General features: G+C 38.4%; 1 protein-coding gene and 1 long non-coding RNA gene across 2 annotated transcripts; both read left to right on the plus strand.

The window, feature by feature from the left end:
• The first annotated feature begins 538 nt into the window (after positions 1-538).
• Positions 539-4,091, plus strand: LOC148737956 (uncharacterized). Its single transcript, XR_015997409.1, has 3 exons — positions 539-985; positions 1,547-1,612; positions 4,019-4,091. It is a non-coding gene; the product is annotated as an uncharacterized LOC148737956 (long non-coding RNA).
• Positions 4,092-11,644: 7,553 nt separating this feature from the next.
• On the plus strand, positions 11,645-20,370 carry LOC148737957 (uncharacterized). The gene is made up of 7 exons (XM_088751419.1): positions 11,645-11,870; positions 12,610-12,675; positions 13,148-13,309; positions 14,271-14,348; positions 14,702-14,769; positions 15,246-19,069; positions 19,403-20,370. The coding sequence occupies exons 1-6, from the start codon at positions 11,804-11,806 to the stop codon at positions 19,059-19,061; spliced, it is 4,257 nt and encodes a 1,418-aa protein (XP_088607545.1). The 5' UTR covers positions 11,645-11,803; the 3' UTR covers positions 19,062-19,069; positions 19,403-20,370.
• Positions 20,371-22,158: the final 1,788 nt, after the last annotated feature.

A 22,158-nucleotide genomic window follows, 5' to 3' on the forward strand; every position in this document is an offset into this window, starting at 1 on the left:
CGGTAATAATAACGTTAATGTAGTTGTCGGTGAAATACCAACATTTTTTTCTGTTCTGAAACCATGACATCTTCATCGCACGCAGTAAGGGTATTATTTATATATTCACATGTAAAGATGTCAATGTCTCACCACAACCAGATTTATCAACATACATGACGGTTTTACTTTCCATGCAAAGATTTTGTTTACATCAACGAATGTTTCTAAGGCTGAACGTAATGTGTTTTAGAGGAAATAGTCCTTGTAATGAGAAATTGTTATATTCTTATGTTCAAAGTTAAAGAGGATTTCGGGCGAGCTGAGTTTTCGGCGCAGGATATCTTTACATTCAGTGCTCTTAAAATGTGCTTCAAAATTGCCTTTGATTCAAATTTGCAATCAACGTCTACATAATAAACAAGATGATATCCGTTCGCTTTTTAATACTTATTCATCTCACCTAGTTTAAAATTTCTCTTTGAAGGAGTTAGAGATATGATCTACACTACATGGCAAATAAAAAACATTACATGGCAAATAAAAACTCATATCCTCACGTACGGCTATGTAGTACCACCTTTATGTGTATTACTGACGCTGAGTTTATTTGATTCGTAGCCACATCAGCCTAACTAAGCGGAAGTCTAACGACCACCTCAAAGAAGAAAAAAACAAAAAAAAAAAAAAAGAAAATACAATAATAACCAGACGGCTACAAAAAAAAAATATAATAATATTAAGTGGGAGGTTTATGTTATTGTACCATACTCAGGATTAATGAAAATGAAAAGCTGAAAAATGTTACGTCACCCAGTTCTAACTTGGCGTAAAAATAGTGAAACAGTGTAATCATAAAAAAGAATCATGTACCACGAAATAAACAAATGATACCAGATTTTCTGTTTCGAGTTCGATATTCAGCTTCCCCGTTACTTCTGGTGTGAGCAAGTACACTTTTCTGTTATACACTTGTGGGACAAATCCCCATATCACAGGAGTTAAGGTGAGAACTTAATGAGTCAGTAAATGAGATAAGAGGTTATCGACTAGATATACAAATATAAATGATTTGGATCATAAGACGAACGAATGAGAAAACAATCGATCTTAGTTACTCGTGACGAACGTGGGAGAGAGAAAAACATCGTCTTTCCTCTCGAGAATTCGAGTCTTAGGCATTCGGATTGTACGATCTGAAGCTCTCCTACATGTAGCTAAAATGACAGAATTATTTCTAGATGCTGACATTAAGAATATAATAACAGACCTTGAATTAGCTGAATTTTTCTACCCATGAGGATCTATAGAGCTACAACATTACTGTTTCCAGTATCATGTGCACCGCTTGTCTTATATGAACCATAATATATGGCCTCCCTTGCTGCATCCCAGCCGCAGCAAAAGCTCCGGGGATCAACGAGAGAGAAAGAGGTGCTTAGATTTCTTCTTCATGGTCCCAGCCTACAACTGGTTCAGTAACACCAAAGGTTTCTAAACACAAACACAAATAACAAAACACTTGAATACGCTCAGCGGAAATGATTTTAATCTCTTTTTCCTTCAGTTACAACAAGAGGTCAAGTATCCTTGGAAAAGAGCTTTATTGGAGTTTAATTTCGGCACTCTTTGGGTAAGGAAAGATATTGAAGTAGTATATTAAATTCGAGAATTGTGAGAAAAATATACTCAAAGACCACTTTATTGTTGATAGGATGTTGTTCAGCTTTACGTCTCCCTCTGGAGACGAACATGTGTAGATCGTTCTCACAGAGTAGATATCAATGCAACTGATTCAGTCAAAAGAAAATTGTGATCGTTGAGAGCCGAGAAAGTTATCTCTTATGGGAAGTATTTTGATGTAGCACCAAATTCTCTTTCCAGGCGGGAGGCAGTCACCGAATGAAACCATCGGATAGATGGACGTCCATTTAATCTTATTTTAATTTAATTTTCCGAGAGCGGAGCGAACGAGTGATATATCGAGTTAATTACTCCAAGAGAAATTGTATTGCTGAAATATAACTCGCGGTGTGAATTCATCCTTTTCGACTCAGTGTACGTCCTGCTCTGAGGAGAAAAAGAATTTCACGGATTTCAAGTGTTTTCCGCTGAAAGGGAAATAGCTGAATTTACATCGCACAATGAATCAATCGTCATGCAGAAAAATGTAAACAAATCATAAAGATAAAAAATAGAAAACAACAAAAAAACCACAATAACTTTCTTCGGGTAAAACAGCAATTTCGATCACGAAAACAAAGTCTGCGCACGTTTTAATTTCCTTAAACCTTTAACTTCCAGAAATGATTAACATGTAAATTCTCCCGGCATTATCCATACATTATCCAGGAAACAGGTAATGAGAATACTCAAACTTATCAGGTAAAACTTGTTATCAACAACAACAATTTAAAATTTATATAGCGCAAACTACTATATAGATAATCAGTCGCGCTTTACAATCAGTTAAGGTGAGATCGGACGTCAGAATTCATCAGGCGCACTATGCAGCCACTTCAGTCCATGTATTGATCTGACCTTCCCTCCCCAATTCACCCTAGATTAGACACTACACAAAGACCACAACACCGGGCACTACTTGCCCTACTCTTTTCGAAGAGTGTGTGGGTTCTTTAACGTCCCACAATTTTTATCACATATAAGGGCTTGTGGGACGGGACCTCCATTTATCGTCCCTATCTGAGAAGACAAGAAAGTCTAATCATTTGCAGATATTATTACAAAGACAGCACTTTCTTCTCAGTTATTTAAAGACCATGAGTGTTGGTCCGGCCGGAGTCGAACTCTCGACCTCCCGCACAACAGTCCAGCGCTATACCAATTGAGCTAACCGGGAGGCGGTTTTCTTGATCTAAAACCAAATTGGCGTAACTAATTTAAAAGGAAACATGTAGCAGCAAGAGGGGAGAATTAACAATCAGATCTTGGGAGTTAAAGCTTTAACTGCATGTGATCAGTATGCGGCAGAAGCGCGTGATGAGCACGTGAGAGAACTAGATTGCGCGCTTATTTAATTTTAGTTCTGTTCAACATCAAAACCAGCCAATATATCTCGAAAATGAAGTGAAGTGTGAAACAAAGCCTTAGGTTGAAAAGAGAAAAATATGCAAAATGCCCACGTCTCTGATGTATATCTAAAGATAGCGGTAACAGTTGATTTCACAACATTCACGATCTATAGTAATAGTGGTAATGTAGTTGTCGATGAAATGCCAGCATTTTTTTCTGTTTGGAAACCATGACATCTTCATCGCACGCAGTAAGGGTACCAATTGTACTTTCACCCGTAAATATGTCAATGTCGTCACCACAACCAGATTTATCAAAATGTCGGTTTTACTTTCCATGCAAAGATTTTTTTTACATCTACGAACGTTTCTAAGACTGAACTGAACATGTTTTAAAGGAAGTAGTCCCTGTAATGTCCAAAGAAGTTGAAGTGGTTTTCGGGCGACCTGAGTTTTCGATGCAGCAGATCTCTGTATTAATTCTTTGATAATGTGTTTCAAAATTGTCTTTGATTCAAATTTGCAATCATCAATGTTGAAAGTGTCATGTATAAAAATTATGTAACGAAAGAAAACATATTTCAAGCTCCATCGTGACAGATGTAAAAAGAATTTTTAAAAAAATTGCCCATCTCTCATATCATTTAAACCAACAGAATTAATTTCTCAATGCTGACATTAAGAATATATTAATGCACCTTGAAGTAGCTGACTTTTTTGTCCACGAGGATCTATGAAATGCAACATTACTGATTCCAGTGTCATGCGCACTGCTTGTCTTACATGAACCATAATATATGAACTCCCTTACTGCATCTTAACACGAGAAAAAAAAGGTGGATGAAAGAGAGAGAGGGACTTAAAATCCATTTTCAAGTGGTTCAATGACAATTTATTCATAAAAACTCCTGTAAGATACACCGAGGGTTTCTACACACACACAGATAAAAAAAAAAACACTTGAATAACTTCAGCGGTAACGATTTTTTAAATCTCTTTTCCTTTAGTTACGACGAGAAGTCAAGTATCCTTGGCAAAAGAGTTTTATTGGAGTTTAATTGCGGCACTCTTTGGGTAAGGAAAGAAAGTGAAGTAATATAGGGCATGTTATAATCAAAAATCGGAAAATTGTGCAAAAAAGTATACAAAAAGGCTACTATATTGTGGATAGGATGTTTTTTTGCTTTACGTTTCCCTCCGATGATGAACATGTGTAGATTGTTCTCACAAAGTAGTATTTAATGCAACTGATTCCACCAACAAAAAAATTGTGATCGTTGAGAACCTAGAAAGTTACCTCTTAAGGGAAGTATTTTGATGTAACACCAAATTCTCTTTCCATGTGAGAGGCAGTCAGCGAATGAACATAAATAATAATGTCCGTTTAATCTTTCTCGGGACTCGATTACGAACGAAAAAATCCAAATTTTCAATTATGCAAATCAAAATCATTCTCATAATCGGAGAGAACAGATTTTATCATTCTAAACCTGATTGCATTGGCATGAGATCTATAGCGCCACTGAATTTCACCGGAGACTTTTCACTTTTGGCTGCAAACATATTTGGTGCGGCATCGGCGGGAGTTATTGATGAGAAAAAAGTTCACCTTTATCATTTTAGAAGATTTATAACATTGTAGCGGTGAAGGCGAAAATTGAAAATTTGGAAAAAAAGTAATGCATTTTCATGGAAAGATGATTGGAAAAATATCTTTCATGTAAGCTGCATTGATTGATATCGCCAATCAGCTGCTGACGCGTCACACACCTTTCGCGCCACTTTGTCAGGTTGATCAATGAATTGCGAATTTTCATTTCTTGATAAAGTCGCCATTCATACATAGTAAAAAAAATAATAAAGGCTGATAGTTTCGAAAGAAACTGTTTGGGGCTGCGTCGGTGGGAGTAACGAAAAAATTTGGATATATCAACAATGTTGAAGTAGTAAATTGGCCACCGTAACGATTACAAATGCTGACGTTTCGAGCGTTAGCCCATCGTCGGAGCGAATAGAGGAATTGTAGGTTGTGTGTGCTTTTAAAGGCAGAGAATGGAGCTACGTTATTGGTGGGAACATGGCAACGAGAAAAACAAGAATAAATTTGTGGAATGGAAAGCGTTCGTTGATCCTTGTGGGATTTAGACTGCCGGTTTGAAAGATGAGCTTTTGTTCAAGATTTTTACGGCTTTCCGTGCTACCTAAGTGTAAGGAAAGACCGCAGATTGCCATATGGCCATGGCAATCTGGCCATATGGCCATATGGCAATCTGCGGTCTTTCCTTACACTTAGGTAGCACGGAAAGCCGTAAAAATCTTGAACAAAAGCTCATCTTTCAAACCGGCAGTCTAAATCCCACAGGGATCAACGAACGCTTTTCATTCCACTAATTTATTCTTGTTTTTCTCGTTGCCATGTTCCCACCAATAACGTAGCTCCATTCTCTGCCTTTAAAAACACACACAACCTACAATTCCTCTATTCGCTCCGACGAAGGGCTAACGCTCGAAGCGTCAGCATTTGTAATCGTTACGGTGGCCAATTTACCACTTCAACTTTGTGGATATATCCAAACAATTTAATACATGGTGGCTTGTAGATATGGAATTACTCTCTCGTCATCATCTCGATATCTCACGAGAGACCGCAGCGAACGAGTGATGTATCGATTTAATTACTCCAAGAGAAATTGTATTGGCAAAATATAACTCACGGTATGAATTCATCCTTTTCGATTCAGTGTACGTCCTGCTCTGAGTAGAAATAGAATTTTACGGATTACGAGTGTTTTCCGCTGAAAGGGAAATAGCTGAATTTAAATCACACAATTAATCAATCGTCATGCATAAAAGTGTAAACAGATAATAAAGATAAAAACTAAAAAGCAAAAACAAAAAAAGCACAATGACTTTCTTAAGGTAGAACAACAATTTTGATCACTAAAACAAAGCGTAACTAATTTAAAAGGAAACATGTTGCAGCAATAGGGGAGAATCAACAATCAGATCTTGGGAGTTCAAGCTTTAACTGAACGTAATCAGTATGCTGCAGAAGCGCATGATGAGCACGTGACATAGCTAGATTACGCGCTTTATTTAGTTATAGCTCTTGTCAACATCAAAACCAGCCAAAATTTCTCGAAAATGAAGCGAAGTATGAAACAAAACCTTTCATTAAAGGGAGGAAAAAATACAAAATGCCTACGTCTCTGCTGAATGTCTAAAGATCGCGGCAACAGTTTTGATTTCGCGACATCCACGATCTATATTGATAATAACAGTAATGTTGTTGTCGATGACATAACAGCATTTTTTTCTGTTTCGAAACCATGAGATCTTCATCGTACGGAGTAAGGGTACCATTTCTATCTCCACATGTAAAGATGTCAATGTCGTCACCACAACCAGATTTATCAACATGACGGTTTTACTTTCCATGCAAAGATTTTGTTTACATCTACAGACTTCTTTTAAGACTGAACTTAATATGTTTCACAATGAATATATGAGGTTCATATATTTCGAACTGCGGTATTAGATACGTATGATGCACGATCCTCCCAGTAGAGAGCGCTATCTATGCAATAGCGAAAATCAGACCTGAAAAAATCAGGCCTGTACGGGATTCGAACCACTGACCTCTGCGATACTAGTGCAGCGCTCTACCAATATGTTTTAAAGGAAAGAGTCCCTGTTGTGAGAAATTGTTGCATTCTAATGTGCAAAGTTCATGCGGTTTTCGGGCGAGCTGAGTTTTCGATGCAGCAGATCGCTGCAATGAGTTCTCTTGGTAGTTAAAGCTTTAACCGTACGTGATCAAAATACATAGGAAACCTGTGAAATAATAACGAAACAGAGTTATGCTTCTAGTGTGACTACTGCCAGAATGAGCGAAACCTGGAAAGCAATCCCACAATGTAACACATGACGGGGACTAGACTCTCTGTGAATTCTCCGTGTCTGCGTGATCAATTCGAAGCGTCAAATTCCTCTTCCCAGAGGTGCGTGTTCAGCGCGTGCCAGAGCTGGACGACGTGCTATATTTATTTATAGTTCTTGTCAACATCAAAACCAGCCAAAATTTTTCGAAAATGAAGCGAAGTATGAAACAAAATCTGAGGTTAAAAAAGGTAAGAAAATTACAAAATGCTTACGTTTCTGCTCTATGTCTATAAATCGCGACAACAGTTTTGATTTTGCAACATTCACGATCTATAGTATCAAGAACGTTAATGTAGTTGTCGGTGAATACCACCATTTCTTTTTTACTTTTAAATCATGACATCTTTATCGCACGCAGTAAGGGCATCATTTATATTTTCACACGTAAAGATGTCAATGTCGTCACCACAACCAGATTTATCAACATGACGGTTTTACTTTCCATGCAACGATTTTGTTTACATCTACGGACATTTCCAAGACTGACCTTAATATGTTTTAAAGGAAATATTCCCTGTAACGAGAAATTGTCATATTTCTATGTCCAAAGTTAAAGTAGTTTTCGGGCAAGCTGAGTTCTCGATGCAACAGATCTCTGCATTTAGTTCTCAAATTATGTTTCAAAATTGTCTTTGATTAAAATCTGCAATCAATATCTACATACTAAACAAGATGAGATCCGTTCGCTTCTTAAGACCAATTATTGAGCGCGTGTTGGATATGAGATGATAGATAGCCAACGAGGCGCGTAGCGCCGAGTTGTTTATAATCATCTCATATCCAACAAGCGCGAGTGGAATAACTGTTTTATTAAAAAAAAAAACTCCCCCAAGATATTAAGGAAATCTTCTTGACTTTAATTTGTGAGAAGAAACCGGATGTTGCAATATACAGATATTAGATTATGGTATATTGGCTCATATACCATAATGGCTAAGCCAATAAGAAGTCTTGAATTGCATTATCCAATGATCCAGGTTTAGTTAATGAACAATATTCCACGAGCACGCGTTGGATATGAGATGATAGATAGATAGATAGATATATGGATATGTGGATATATATAGATATATGGATATGAGATGATAGATAGCCAACGAGGCGCATAGCGCCGAGTTGGCTATAATAATCTCATATCCAAGAAGCGCGAGTGGAATAATTGTTTTATTAAAAACGCCCCCAAGAAATTATTATTTTGTAAGAAGAAATCGGATTTCTTAGCTCCCTTTTGATTTTAAGCTTACGCGTACGTTTACCATATTTGTAGATTATGGTATATTAGCTCATATACCATAATGGCTAAGCCAATAAAAAGTCTTGAATTGCATTATCCAGTGATCCAGTTTTTAATAAAAAAAAAAAATTTTCCTTTTATCTGTGTGACCTAAGCAGGAATCATAAGACAACACATTTGGTCCTCTTGAGTAGCCAATCGCAACACAAGATTCGCCGAATCTTGCTCGCTTACGGATCCCACCACTTTAGAAAAACAAAGACACAGAAGGAATATTTGTGAACAACGTGACAAAAAGCTAACAAAAGGGAAATTTTTACCCCAGAAACCACAATGACTATCAATACGAGCAATTATCATCCAACTACACTTCTTAGAGTACGAATAACACCATAGACGAGTACAAATATCACGCGGAATTTGTAATCTAGAGTACCGATTAGACAGGTTTTCTCGCATCGCGCGAGCGATGCGAAAAAATAATTGGCAGACAATTTGAATCATATTTCCGACGACGAAGAGTCAGAATGCCTGGCAAATATAGATCCAAGTTTATTGAGATGAATCGAACGAAGAAAAACAGCTAGACGATCAGGAAATTTCTTCATTTATTGAACAAAATAGAAACAGCAACGCGACAAAGCGCCAATTCCGTTCCGCTTCGCATACCGCGAAATAAATATCCGCGAAATTCGTCCGCACGGAAATAACAGTTTGGCGTGTTGGATAATAAATAACTTATTAGACGTTTTGTTATGTAGTATCGCTGAGTATTTTTACTCGTTATTTGTATGTTGACTCGCCCAACGGGCTCGTCAAAATACGGCACAACTCGTAAAAATACTCAGCGATACTACACAACAAAACGTTTAATAAAATATATTTATTATGATGTAAACTGGAGGCTATTAAGCTTCAAATATTTTTGCAACGCACAGAAATATATGAATAGGAATAAAAATTGTTGAAAAGCAAAACTTTAATTCTTGTTACTTTCAGGCACGTAGATAGAACAAATGGCATCTTTTGGAGAATAGAGAGATTCAGAGGATAACGGTTTGACAGGTACAAATAATTTTTATTTTGGAGTTTATGATAGCTGTTTAAAGCTCATGTTATTTATGGAAGCGCGTATTCATATGTTTCTACCCCCTGACTACTGAATTAAATATAATTTCAGCAGATTTTCCTGGTTTATTGTTTTCAGATCGGAAAATGTTTCACAAAAATCACGAAAATAAATTTGTATTGGTTTCTCTCATTTATATTTACTTCTGAATAGTCTGCGCGTTTTAATTTCCTTAAACCTTTAACTCCCAGAAGTGATTAACATGTAAATTCTCCCTGCAATTTCCATACATTTTCCAGCAAACAGGTAGTGAGAATACTCAAGCTTATCAGGTAAAAGTTGTTATCTCAATATAAAACCAAATTCATGTGAGTAATGTAGAAAGAAACATGTAGCAGCAAGAGCGGAGAATTAACGATCAGATCTTAGGAGTTAAAGCTTTAACTGCACGTGATCAGTATGCAGCAAAAGCGCGTGACGCGGAGCGCGTGACAGAGCTAGATGACGTGTTATTTTTAATTAGAACTCACGTCAATGTCAAAACCAACCAATATTTCTCAAAAATGAAGCAGTGTCAAACAAAGCCCTAGGTTAAAAAAAGAAAAAGTCACAAAATTCCTGCGTACCTGCTCCATGTCTATAGATTACAGCAACAGTCTTGATTTCGTAACATCCACGATCTATAGTAATAATAACGGTAATGTAGTTGTCGATGAAATACAAACATTTCGATATTTATTCTTGTTTCGAAACCATGACATCTTCATCGCAGGCAGTTAGGGTACCATTTATATCCTCACATCTAAAGATGTCAATTTCGTTACCACAACCAGATTTATCAACATAACGGTTTCACTTTCCATGCAAGGCTTTTGTTTAAATCTACGGGCGATTCTAAGACTGAACCCAATATGTTTTAAAGGAAATAGTCCTTTTAATGAGAAATTGTTATATTTTTATGCCCAAAGTTAAAGTGGTTTTCGGGCGAGCTGAATTTCGATGCAGCGATCTCTGCATTCAGTGCTCTTCGAATGTGTTTGAAAATTGTCTTTGATTCAAATTTGCAATCAATATCGACAAAATAAACAAGATGATATACGTTCGCTTTTTAATACGAATTTTTTCCCCCTAGTCTAATATTTCTGTTTGAAGGAGTTAAAGATATGATCTACATTCGATGGTAAATGAAAATTCGTATCCAAGTGCAGCTATGTAATAGCCTCTTTATGTCATTACTGGCCAAATGTGAGTTTAAGAAGGCTGTGTATTGGCTAAGTTCCTTCACTCTATTTTGAAGAACCGAGACGAAAGCTTGGTCAATAAAGAATTTATTGCATGGAAAAAAATATTTACACGTCCCATGGAATTACTACATGAATCTGCGAGTCTCTTCGTGACTTTCTTTGTTTTTACGAGAGACGTAACTGCGATTCCGTTGTAACCAAAACTGTCAAAAAACCTTTTTTTCATGTCACATAAATACCAAGTGGTGTCATTAGATATTACACGAGGTATTAAACCGGCTAAAAGCAATTTTTATTTCTTTTTTTGCGTAATCTAAGTAGGAATCAAATTAAAAAACGACTCACTTTGTCCTCCTTGGTAGCCGGTGTGAGCACAGAATTCGTCTAATATTGCTCTGCGCTCGCAGATTCCAACGCTTTAAAACAAGGAATATTTGATAAACGTGACAAACTTGACAAAAGTGAAATTTTTACCCTAGAAACCACAATGACTACGAATTCTTAATCACGTATAAAAACGAATCCTCGCCAACGTCACGATTAATCATTTGGGTTTTTTAACTCGGATACTGAACGTATCATTAATTCGAGATATAGGTATGGGTGGAACATTTACTTCCTTCCTTCGATTTCTGTTTATTTTTTTCTAAATCTGATGAGTCTTGATCACGTATGAAAACGAAACCTCGCTAACGTCGCGATTAATTATTTTTCCTTTGAAGGCTTGCCAACATCATTCGAACTTGACCCGTTATTAATGTGGTTTGCAAGGGAACTAGACTTTTGTCTTCAACTATTCGAACTACGTATCTACAAGGTGGTTAGTCAAGTTATATCTGACTGGTTTTCAGTTGGAGTTCCGTTTTGGTAGATATATCTTTTGCTCAGTAACAGACTGAATTTGATACATATTGAGCTTGTTTATTTATGTCGTACGCTAAAAGGTTAAAACGTGGGCTCATTGAATGCTGATGATGGTGCAGAATCTGATTCTAAGAGACGAGATCACCTCACCAGCTAATAGAAATTTCCAAAATATCTTCTTCAAAACTATACAGTAGCACATTTCCTTTTTCAGCGTTGCGTCTACTAATATTTTCAAAGTTCTCCCTAGTTTTGCGATATCAACAGTGTGCTGCAACAATAGTGTGATAATGAGAACTTTGAGATTCTCGTTCTTTCTTTATAATTAAATATACATGTGTTCGACGTTCTCTTGAAATTACTTTTGTGTGACTCTCCTCTTTTGATTTTTAACCATGTTTTCTAGCACAGTTCAATCGATTCTATTCTATTTCCAGCTATGGCGGAAAGTAACCTCCCAACAACCGGAGAAGAACTGGGTGTAAAACATGAGCTCCCGGCCACAGGTGAGAAACATAGGCTTGCAACGCATACAAGAGGTATTATTTTTGGATAAGTGGGTTCGGATGGGACACCTTTTTTCCTTTTTTGTACAAGAAAAAGATCACTTTCAAAGTTTCCAACAAGAACATAGTTCACGAGAAAGAGCAAAAAAGACCCTTCCCATTGATGTAAAATCAGATCACACGCAGGTATTTTGTGGTCTGTTGTCACTGTTCTCTGAACAATTCTGACTGGAAATAAACTACATTGATGCCACGCTTACTATAGTCTCCTTCGCAGCCGCTGTTTGATCTCGTCACGCAACCTGTTCTCTCCCCTGTGGCGTGACGAGACCAAACAACAGATGTGAATGAGATTTCTCTAGCTAGCGAGTAGGCCCGAATACTAGGCTTTTAAGTAATGGTCTCCAGGATTTTATTATTGGTGTTTCCGCATGAGTGTTTAAAGTTTTTCCGCGGAAAGTAAACCGAAAGTCCATTTTATCTCCATGAGATCTTAACAAAAGATATGTTGCGCTCTGCATTTCTCGAATAGGTGAAAATATATTAAACGAAGAAAAGAGGAGTCATAGTTCAAAGGCTTTTATAAAAAAGGGAAAGTCCTCTTTACGGTAATTTTGAAGGGGTTGTTATTTGAGAAAATTTCAACTTGAAGGTTTTGGAAATCTGAAAATTCGTTCAGTTAGAATTACACATTGTTGTGATCACTGATAAGTTTAAAATAATTTCTTGTTAATTTCAGCGACCGAGGAAAGTCAAGTAACTCTATGTGACCCTGAATTGGGTGTATACGTTGATACTTTAAGAGGTGAGAAAACAAGGTGAAATTGCATTCTTGAAAGACGCCCTAGTATAGTTTTGGCACATTTATATTAACTTTTGTTATGTTCTGTAAATAACTTAAGAAACAAAAAAAGTATAACTCCTCGGATTTCAAGCTTTGTCAGAAAAAATAATATAATTTAAGATTTCATCTATGATTATTCGTCCCAAATGTAGAAAAGTAAATTTATATAGTACATGCACTTGTTGATTATTGATTAATCAATTAACTTATTTATCTTTTGTTGCTGGATTGGTGAGGAGTTTTTCTTGTTTTTAAATATTTATTGAATTGTCACTACCATGGGGCTGGGCTGGTAGTCGAACCTTGTAGAGGACATGATGTCTTATTATTTCCACTACCCCCACATTGTAAGTTGTGTGCAAATCTTTAAATAAGTATTTAATTAAATAAAAAATAAACAAAGCAAACGAACCTGAGCCTGGTTTGTTTTCAGGGATAGCAAAAGAATGTCTGGAGACAGGAAACAAAGAATACAGACAAGGAGAAGCTAATAACGCGATAAACTCCTACACTGAAGGACTTCAAGTCAACTGTAAAGATAAACGGCTAAACGCCAAGCTTTATAGTAACAGGGCAGCAGCTCATTTCCATTTGGGTAAGGATTTTATTTCAAACTTATAAATTTGTCGTGCAGCGATAGATAAAAGAATGCGCAATCTCCTTCAAGCAAAGACGTGATTATCGCAAGTGGACCACAATCTCAGACGCGGATCCAGGATAATGAAATGGGGGTGAAGTTTTGTAATAATATAATAGAACCAAAGCCTGGTTGAGGTGTTTGAGGTCTGTACATCAGCATGACTGATTTCCCATGAATAATTAGCATTTTCGAATTTTAGACAACGCAAATGCCAATTATATTATTTTAGAATTATAAAAAAGCCAGCTATTGAGCGCTGCATTGTGGATGGAGGAGCAAAACCTAAAAGTTATAAACAGAATCTAAAAATCGAAATCGCACGCCGTCGGAATGGCAGAGTAGACAGACCTGGCCCGGACAACGACAACGCAACGTCGTTAAAGCATGGAAACGAGGCGTCTTTGGATTACATGCTGGACAGTGTGTTTGTGGGTTCAAAATGAATAGATTGATTGGTAGAACCAGTCATCCCTTATGCACATTCTCCACCTCAATCAGAGAAATTAGAGAAATCAAATATTATTTCAATATTTGAGGGATAAGAAAAAAAAGAATGAACGGGGCTCAGAAAAGGGGGGGGGGGAGGGGGAATTAACCCATTTCACCTCCCCTGGATCCTTGCCTGAATCTAAGAGATTGCATCAAAGAAGCCGAACCCAGTGCATCCCAGATACTAGCTGGGATAGAAGACCACAGGTTAGGAGCGAGTCAAATTTTATACAGTTATTTTTTCTGTAAGAGAATCTGATCACAACATTAAATGAAATAAATTTCGTTTTTCATGACACCGCATAAAAATCAATTAAAGAAATGATCCTCGTAGATGGACCTCGATTTAAGCCATTGTAATTTTTTTGGCCTCTTTTCTGCATTTGCATGTAATGACCACCTAAAACTCATTTCCTAAATTCCATAGGAAACTACCAAGAGTGTCTCGATGATGCAGCAGTTGCTGTTCAATTGGAACCCACTTTGATTAAAGCCATCAAAAAAGGTGGGTTCTCAGGCATAATTCATCAAAACTCTTTCTATGATTTCGTCAAAAGTGAACAGTGTGGATCACGGCAGGATACATCACCCCAGGTGTCCATGATATCTGCTGTGTTTATATCTGCTATAAAGGTAAAAAGCACTAGTAAACGTCAATAAACTTTCAATTGAACCTTCGTTGGAAGCCGCTTTGTATAAGCTCCTAATAGTCCACTTTAAGTTCTTCCACTGTTGATAATTTCTTCTTTATCACAATTTTTGTTTTCGAGCTAAACAAAAATCAAATCGTTTTCTGCATGCGTTTGTACCTTGACAGTAGTAACTACCTTGCACTACCGACTGCTGCCTTCTTTTCAGGAGCCAGTGCTTGTGTCGAGCTTTCCTTGTATAAAGAAGCAAGAAGCTGGTTTCATATGGGATTGGCCGTATCCTTTCACGAATGTTTCAAACGTGATACAAGAAGCTACGCAAGAAATATTTCCAAGAAAATTAACACGTTACAGTCAGATTCGTATACAAGTAATGCAAGCGGTGTTCACTGATACCGCACTGAGCAGTTGTTAGGAGTATTCTCAAAGGACTCTTTCAATTACTGCGCAAATCTCACTTTAAAAAATTTCATTTCAAAAATTCATTAAAAAATTTCGAACTGATGGCCCCTAGTTTGTATCTCTAGGCGAACATCACCTTCACAACCAAAACTAAGCAAATAATTTCGCTTGAGAGCTGGTTAGTTCACTCTAAGATAATCAAAGAGATCAAGTCTCCAGAAGAGACCCAAGTTTGAGCTAGCGCTCCCATTCCTAAGGTTCCATCTCGTATTCTAAATTGATAAATAACACAATTCCACCACATTCTCGCACATCCATTCATAATTTATTTATCCTTAACAAGTTTTAAGATTGAAAACAATAGCAAACCCCTGGTTCATTTACTGAGCAAATCTAATGCTAAACTAAAATTTATGACAAACAGTGATGCCAGTCTCGGCTGTGGTTATCAAGACCAGGGACAGTTCAAAACAGCAATCGGGTACCATCAACGTCATCTAGAAATTGCTAAAGAAGTGGGAGACAAGGCCGGAGAGGGAGAAAGTTATGGTAATCTCGGCATTGCTTATATAGGTCTAGGACAGTTCAAAACAGCAATCGGGTACCATCAACGTCATCTAGAAATTGCTAAAGAAGTGGGAGACAAGGCCGGAGAGGGAAAAAGTTATGCCAATCTCGGCATTGCTTATATAGGTCTAGGACAGTTCAAAACAGCGATCGGGTACCATCAACGTCATCTAGAAATTGCTAAAGAAGTGGGAGACAAGGCCGGAGAGGGAAGAAGTTATGCCAATCTCGGCTGCGCTTATCAAGGTCTAGGACAGTTCAAAACAGCAATCGGGTACCATCAACGTGATCTAGAAATTGCTAAAGAAGTGGGAGACAAGGCCGGAGAGGGAAGAAGTTATGGCAATCTCGGCATTGCTTATCAAGGTCTAGGACAGTTCAAAACAGCAATCGGGTACCATCAACGTGATCTAGAAATTGCTAAAGAAGTGGGGGACAAGGCCGGAGAGGGAAGAAGTTATGGCAATCTCGGCTGCGTTTATGACAATCTAGGACAGTTCAAAACAGCAATCGGGTACCATCAACGTGATCTAGAAATTGCTAAAGAAGTGGGAGACAAGGCCGAAGAGGGAATAAGTTATGGCAATCTCGGCTGCGCTTATGACAATCTAGGACAGTTCAAAACAGCAATCGGGTACCATCAACGTGATCTAGAAATTGCTAAAGAAGTGGGAGACAAGGCCGGAGAGGGAAAAAGTTATGCCAATCTCGGCTGCGCTTATGACAATCTAGGACAGTTCAAAACAGCAATCGGGTACCATCAACGTCATCTAGAAATTGCTAAAGAAGTGGGAGACAAGGCCGGAGAGGGAAGAAGTTATGGCAATCTCGGCTGCGCTTATCAAGGTCTAGGACAGTTCAAAACAGCAATCGGGTACCATCAACGTGATCTAGAAATTGCTAAAGAAGTGGGAGACAAGGCCGGAGAGGGAATAAGTTATGGCAATCTCGGCATTGCTTATCAAGGTCTAGGACAGTTCAAAAGAGCAATCGGGTACCATCAACGTGATCTAGAAATTGCTAAAGAAGTGGGGGACAAGGCCGGAGAGGGAAGAAGTTATGGCAATCTCGGCTGCGCTTATGACAATCTAGGACAGTTCAAAACAGCAATCGGGTACCATCAACGTGATCTAGAAATTGCTAAAGAAGTGGGAGACAAGGCCGAAGAGGGAATAAGTTATGGCAATCTCGGCATTGCTTATAAAGGTCTAGGACAGTTCAAAACAGCAATCGGGTACCATCAACGTGATCTAGAAATTGCTAAAGAAGTGGGAGACAAGACCGGAGAGGGAAAAAGTTATGCCAATCTCGGCTGCGCTTATGAAGGTCTAGGACAGTTCAAAACAGCAATCGAGTACCATCAACGTGATCTAGAAATTGCTAAAGAAGTGGGAGACAAGGCCGGAGAGGGAAGAAGTTATGGCAATCTCGGCATTGCTTATATAGGTCTAGGACAGTTCAAAACAGCAATCTTGTACCATCAACGTCATCTAGAAATTGCTAAAGAAGTGGGAGACAAAGCCGGAGAGGGAAGAAGTTATGGCAATCTCGGCATTGCTTATCAAAGTCTAGGACAGTTCAAAACAGCAATCGAGTACCATCAACGTCATCTAGAAATTGCTAAAGAAGTGGGAGACAAGGCCGGAGAGGGAAAAAGTTATGGCAATCTCGGCTGCGCTTATGAAAGTCTAGGACAGTTCAAAACAGCAATCGAGTACCATCAACGTGATCTAGAAATTGCTAAAGAAGTGGGAGACAAGGCCGGAGAGGGAAGAAGTTATGGCAATCTCGGTAATGCTTATGACAGTCTAAGACAGTTCAAAACAGCAATGGGTTACCATCAACGTCATCTAGAAATTGCTAAAGAAGTGGGAGACAAGGCCGCAGAGGGAAAAAGCTGTAGCCATCTCGGCAATGCTTATTACAGTCTAGGACAGTTCAAAACAGCAATCGGGTACCATCAACGTGATCTAGAAATTGCTAAAGAAGTGGGAGACAAGGCCGGAGAGGGAAGAAGCTTTTGCCTCCTTGGCAGAGTTCGTCTAAGTCAAGGAGATTTTAACGCAGCAATCGAGGGTTTTGAACGTCACCTAGAAATTGCTAAAGAAGTCGGAGACAAGACTGGAGAGGCATGCTCACTCCGTGGTCTTGGTGAAAGTTTTGAGTGCCTAGGAAATATTTTGAAGGCGTTTGTCTCCTTTCAGTCGAGTGTAGAGGTGTATGATGATATCAGGGCCAGTCTTCAACTCAACGATCAGTGGAAGATTTGTTATCGTGATCAACACCAAACGGCGTACAAAGGTTTGTGGCGTACAAATCTACAGCAAGGTAACGTCGTAGAGGCTCTTCTTGCCGCAGAAAAAGGACGTGCGCAGTCTCTGAGAGATCTCATGGACACAAGATATCAGCCTGGAGATTCTTCAACAAACAGCTCTTCGAACAATACGTTTCTGAGTGCTGTTCCATCGAGCACAGTTTTTATGGCTATAAATGGTCCTTGCGTTTACCTCTGGGTAATACTCAGCAACAATAACATCCAGATGAGAAAGGTACACGTAAATAGTTTCAAGTATGAGAATGATTTGGAAATTTTTATTGAGCACCTGAACAAAACCGCTCTTGAGGAGATTGGAGCAAAAGTAAATGTTAGGCGCGAGAATCCTTCGCTTGATTCGCCGAAACGGGAGGCAATGGCGAGTGATGGCATCCCAATTAATGTGTTGTACTCGAAATCAAGGGCTTTACAGAAGCTTTATGAAATCATCGTTACTCCCATTGCTGATTTGATCGAGGGTAGAGAGCTTACATTTGTTCCTGAGGGGCCATTTTGCCTTGTACCTTTCGCAGCATTGGAGGACTCCAAGTCAACTTATCTAAGTGATTCTTTTACAATTCGTGTGCTTCCGTCCTTGACGACCCTCCAATTAATTCCTGATTGCTCAACTCAATTTCATATGACGACTGGTGCATTGCTTGTTGGAGACCCATGTTTCAAAGATATCATCTATCAGGGAAAACGTTTGCGGCAACTTCCAGGAGCACGGAAAGAGGTGGAGATGATCGGACGTTTCCTCAATATCGCCCCTCTCACTGGAGAAATGGCAACAAAAGATGAAGTGTTAAACCGAATGTCATCGGTGGCGTTGGTACACATCGCAGCGCATGGTAAAATGGAAAGTGGAGAAATTTTTCTGGCACCAAACACCACAAGAGAAAACCCAAAACCTCAAGAGAAAGACTACCTAATGACAATGAATGATGTGGCAGAATCTGGACTGCGAGCACGACTTGTTGTATTAAGTTGCTGTCACACAGCTCGTGGGGAGGTTATGGCTGAGGGTGTGGTAGGCATCGCGCGAGCACTTTTGGGTGCAGGTGCTAGATCTGTTGTGGTAACCTTGTGGGCGATTGACGACGAGGGAACCCTGGAGTTCATGAGTTTCTTCTACGATGCGCTTGCTAAAGGAGAGAAGGCAAGTGAAGCTCTCAATCAGGCCATGAAGTGTATGAGAGAAATTGGAAAGTTCAAGGAGGTGAAGTACTGGGCACCATTTGTACTCATTGGGGATGACGTCAGCCTGGATTTCAACGATGTTTAGACGCTGAAGTAAGCAACTATTCTGTTTATAATTTTTACTCAAAAACATAAAAAGTGACTTTGAATCATAATTTATTGTTTATATTTGAGCAGTGTTGCTTTTGCTATTGTTTTGCTTCTAATCGGGTTAAAAGTTTATCTTTTTGCCCCAGCTAATTGAGATGCGGTACAATCGCGTGGAGAAACCTACGATTACAACAATCTTTTAAGAAAAGATGATACTTGCTAAAACCAAATATCTTATATGAAAATCTTGTTGTGTAGTGTATCTCTTCATGTCTAGGGAAAAATTTTATTGCAACTCAACGATCTATTCTAAATTTAGATTATTTTATTTAACAGCTGAGGCAGTGAGCATTGGAATCCAGAGGAGTTTGTAGTTATCTACAAATGTTGATATTTGGAGCAAAAACCAGGAAGATACCGATGACATCTACGTCAAGAGTCTTCTTTGCAAAGCAGAGACAACCAAAAGACGGCCAACGTCTAATTCAACAAGTGGCATTAAAGATTTCCATTGACTCAAAAAGTTGAACTGCTGTGACGAGCATGTAGAACTTTCGACACTCAAAAGGAGAACTTTTAAGTGTTTTGATCTTTGATCTCTTGCTTAAACTTATTTCTATACATATTTTTAATGAGAAAGTTTTAAAATTATCACGACTAGCTGTCTAAAAAGTAACATTTTTTATCTAACTTAATCTATTAACAGGATCTCGGGCGTAACATTTACTTCGAGGTTAGAACGTCTGGAAAACGTTGCCAGCGTTTTCTGACAGGTTTTCTCGATCATTTTTTCTCAGGAGGGATGTAAGGCTATCATAGCCATATGCATGTCCAGAGAATTTCCATTGAACTTAGAGGGTAGTCAGTTGCCCCATTGCTCCATGATCATAGTTTATGTTCGAAGGAAATTGTGATTAGCGGTTTGAAGATTTTTACTAAGTCATTGCTTAAGTCAATGTTATTTTAATTTCCGGGAAAATAACAGATTCTGACCTTTATGGCCGGAAGTTAGTCTTAGGATTATTTATTTTTTTAAGATTTCTCCTTTACGTTTGAATGTGATAAACTGTGTTTTTTGTATAAGCATTTCAACGTATTTTTAGGATGCTGTTTAAACTAATCGTCCAAAGGCAAAACGAATATTTTTTTTTAATTTGTTACCGACCAGCATAAAATTACGTGTCCTACGAAGCATTGAAAGAAGCACAGAAATTGCGAGGGAGTAGGAGCCAAATGATTTTATTTAGTCACTTTAATTGGTTTGTTTACCTATTGTATTAGTACAATAAAATAACGTTCGAATGTCAAAAAATGAAACAAATCGTTGGACTTTTTGTTGGAAGGGTAGGGGAAGTCAATAACAAAATGAAGAAAAGTCTCTAGCAACCTGCAAGCAGCAACTGCCTTGAATGGAATATATATATAATAATATATATAAGAATATAATAATTTATAGCTGTATGACAGTTATCGATGAATGCCTGAATCATATCTGTGAGGCCATCAAGTATTTGGCAGAATGTGTCAATCAAATTGGATCCCTAGGACAAACAAATGTGAAGAAGATAGTTATCAGAGAACTTAACCTCATAAAATCAATATTTCATCAAATAACTTCAGCTTTTCTCTTTCCCTTCTGTTTTATTTAGTTCTTTCACATGCTAAAGTAAGAAAAACAACTAAATCAGGGCTAACTTAGAGCACTAGAGTAGTTTTTGATTGTGTTTCTTGATCGGGACTCACCTTTTTTCTTGATACGCTCGTGACAAGACGAAAAAACGTCTTTCTCTGAACAAAAGTTCGTTTCGAATTTCGCTCAGTGATCAGTGTAGCTTACGCGATTTTCTGTTCTTGCACTAGCCTGCGAGGAAGTCCTCACTATAACCGCTTTAAGTAGAAGACTTGGATAGAGATCAACGAAGAAATCTTTCTGCGCAAGAACAATCCAAGAAGGTATTTTGAGTCTCAATTTCCCCTTCCCCCCATACCCCCTCCCCCTTCTCCCATACCCCCTCCCCTCCATACCCCCTCCCCCCTTCTTTTTACCTCGCGTAGGCAGTACGGGTGAACTGAGGAGAAAGTTGCAACCCACAGGAAGAATCCTGGAGCAAACGGTGAGATAGAGAAACACTCCCACTTTTTTTCAATCATCCAATTTCTTCATCGTTCTCTACCTCTGGAGACTAACGTAATGATTGCACTTTAGATTGACTTTTATTTCACTTTCTTAGGCCCTAAAGCAAATGATGCAGCAACAGGATCACGAACGGAACTTGAAACTCGACGCTTTTGAACGCGTGGAAGATCTTCAGAGACAGGTTCATCGCGTTTTTTCTATTTTCTTCAGATAAGGTGGCGTTTTAAAGACATTATTCTGTACACTGGGTGGTTTTGTTCTAATCTCCGTATTTCTATTTTTTTTTCTTCCTTTCAGATTTATAAATACAAGCAACATCTGATCAGCGATCTATCAAGGCCAGGAGTTGGAGCAGGTACGGTTTATGGCACGCAGACTAAAAATAATTCGAGTTATAAAGAAATCCGTGACTATCCACGACTATCTGACGTTATTAAACGTTTTAATTTTTGTTTGACATATGGAAGGATACTGTTGACACATACCGCTTCACTCTCTCTTAACCCCCCCCCCCCACCGCCCCATAACGAATCACTAGCCTTTGCATTCTAAATTGAATTAACGTGTATATTCTGTTTTAAATTGGTTTGAACCGCTTGCCCTGGATTTTATCCGCGTCCTTTCTTCTCGAAGAGGGTTAGACGCCGCTAGAGAACAAAGATAATTACCTTAGCAATAAGTGATCTTTTGTGCTTATGATTTCCAAATTTCAATGAGACTTTGGGCTTTTGATATAGCGTCTCTATGTTATGAAACCGGACTGCTAAAACTCCGAACCAAGGGTTGGTGCAATTTACTCCGAATTGGAAGCTCTGGGTGCATTCCGTTGCACTTTAGAGCAAGACATTTTACCCATATATTTTACCGACATTCTATTCTCCATCCTGGATTATAAATGGATTTTGGAGAATTTTCGGGGACTTGGCAAATTCTTGGAGGGAGTGGGGAATAACTC

This window comes from Stylophora pistillata, chromosome 2 (assembly GCF_964205215.1).
Source record: "Stylophora pistillata chromosome 2, jaStyPist1.2, whole genome shotgun sequence".
NCBI classification, from domain to species: Eukaryota; Metazoa; Cnidaria; class Anthozoa; order Scleractinia; family Pocilloporidae; genus Stylophora; species Stylophora pistillata.

Excerpts from the sequence above, each read along its gene's own strand:
- LOC148737957 (XM_088751419.1), top strand. The coding sequence starts at position 11,804 with ATGGCGGAAAGTAACCTCCCAACAACCGGAGAAGAACTGGGTGTAAAA. Across the intron at positions 12,676-13,147 it reads ATACGTTGATACTTTAAGAG|GGATAGCAAAAGAATGTCTG; the intron begins GTGAGAAAACAA and ends GTTTGTTTTCAG. Across the intron at positions 13,310-14,270 it reads AGCAGCTCATTTCCATTTGG|GAAACTACCAAGAGTGTCTC; the intron begins GTAAGGATTTTA and ends TAAATTCCATAG.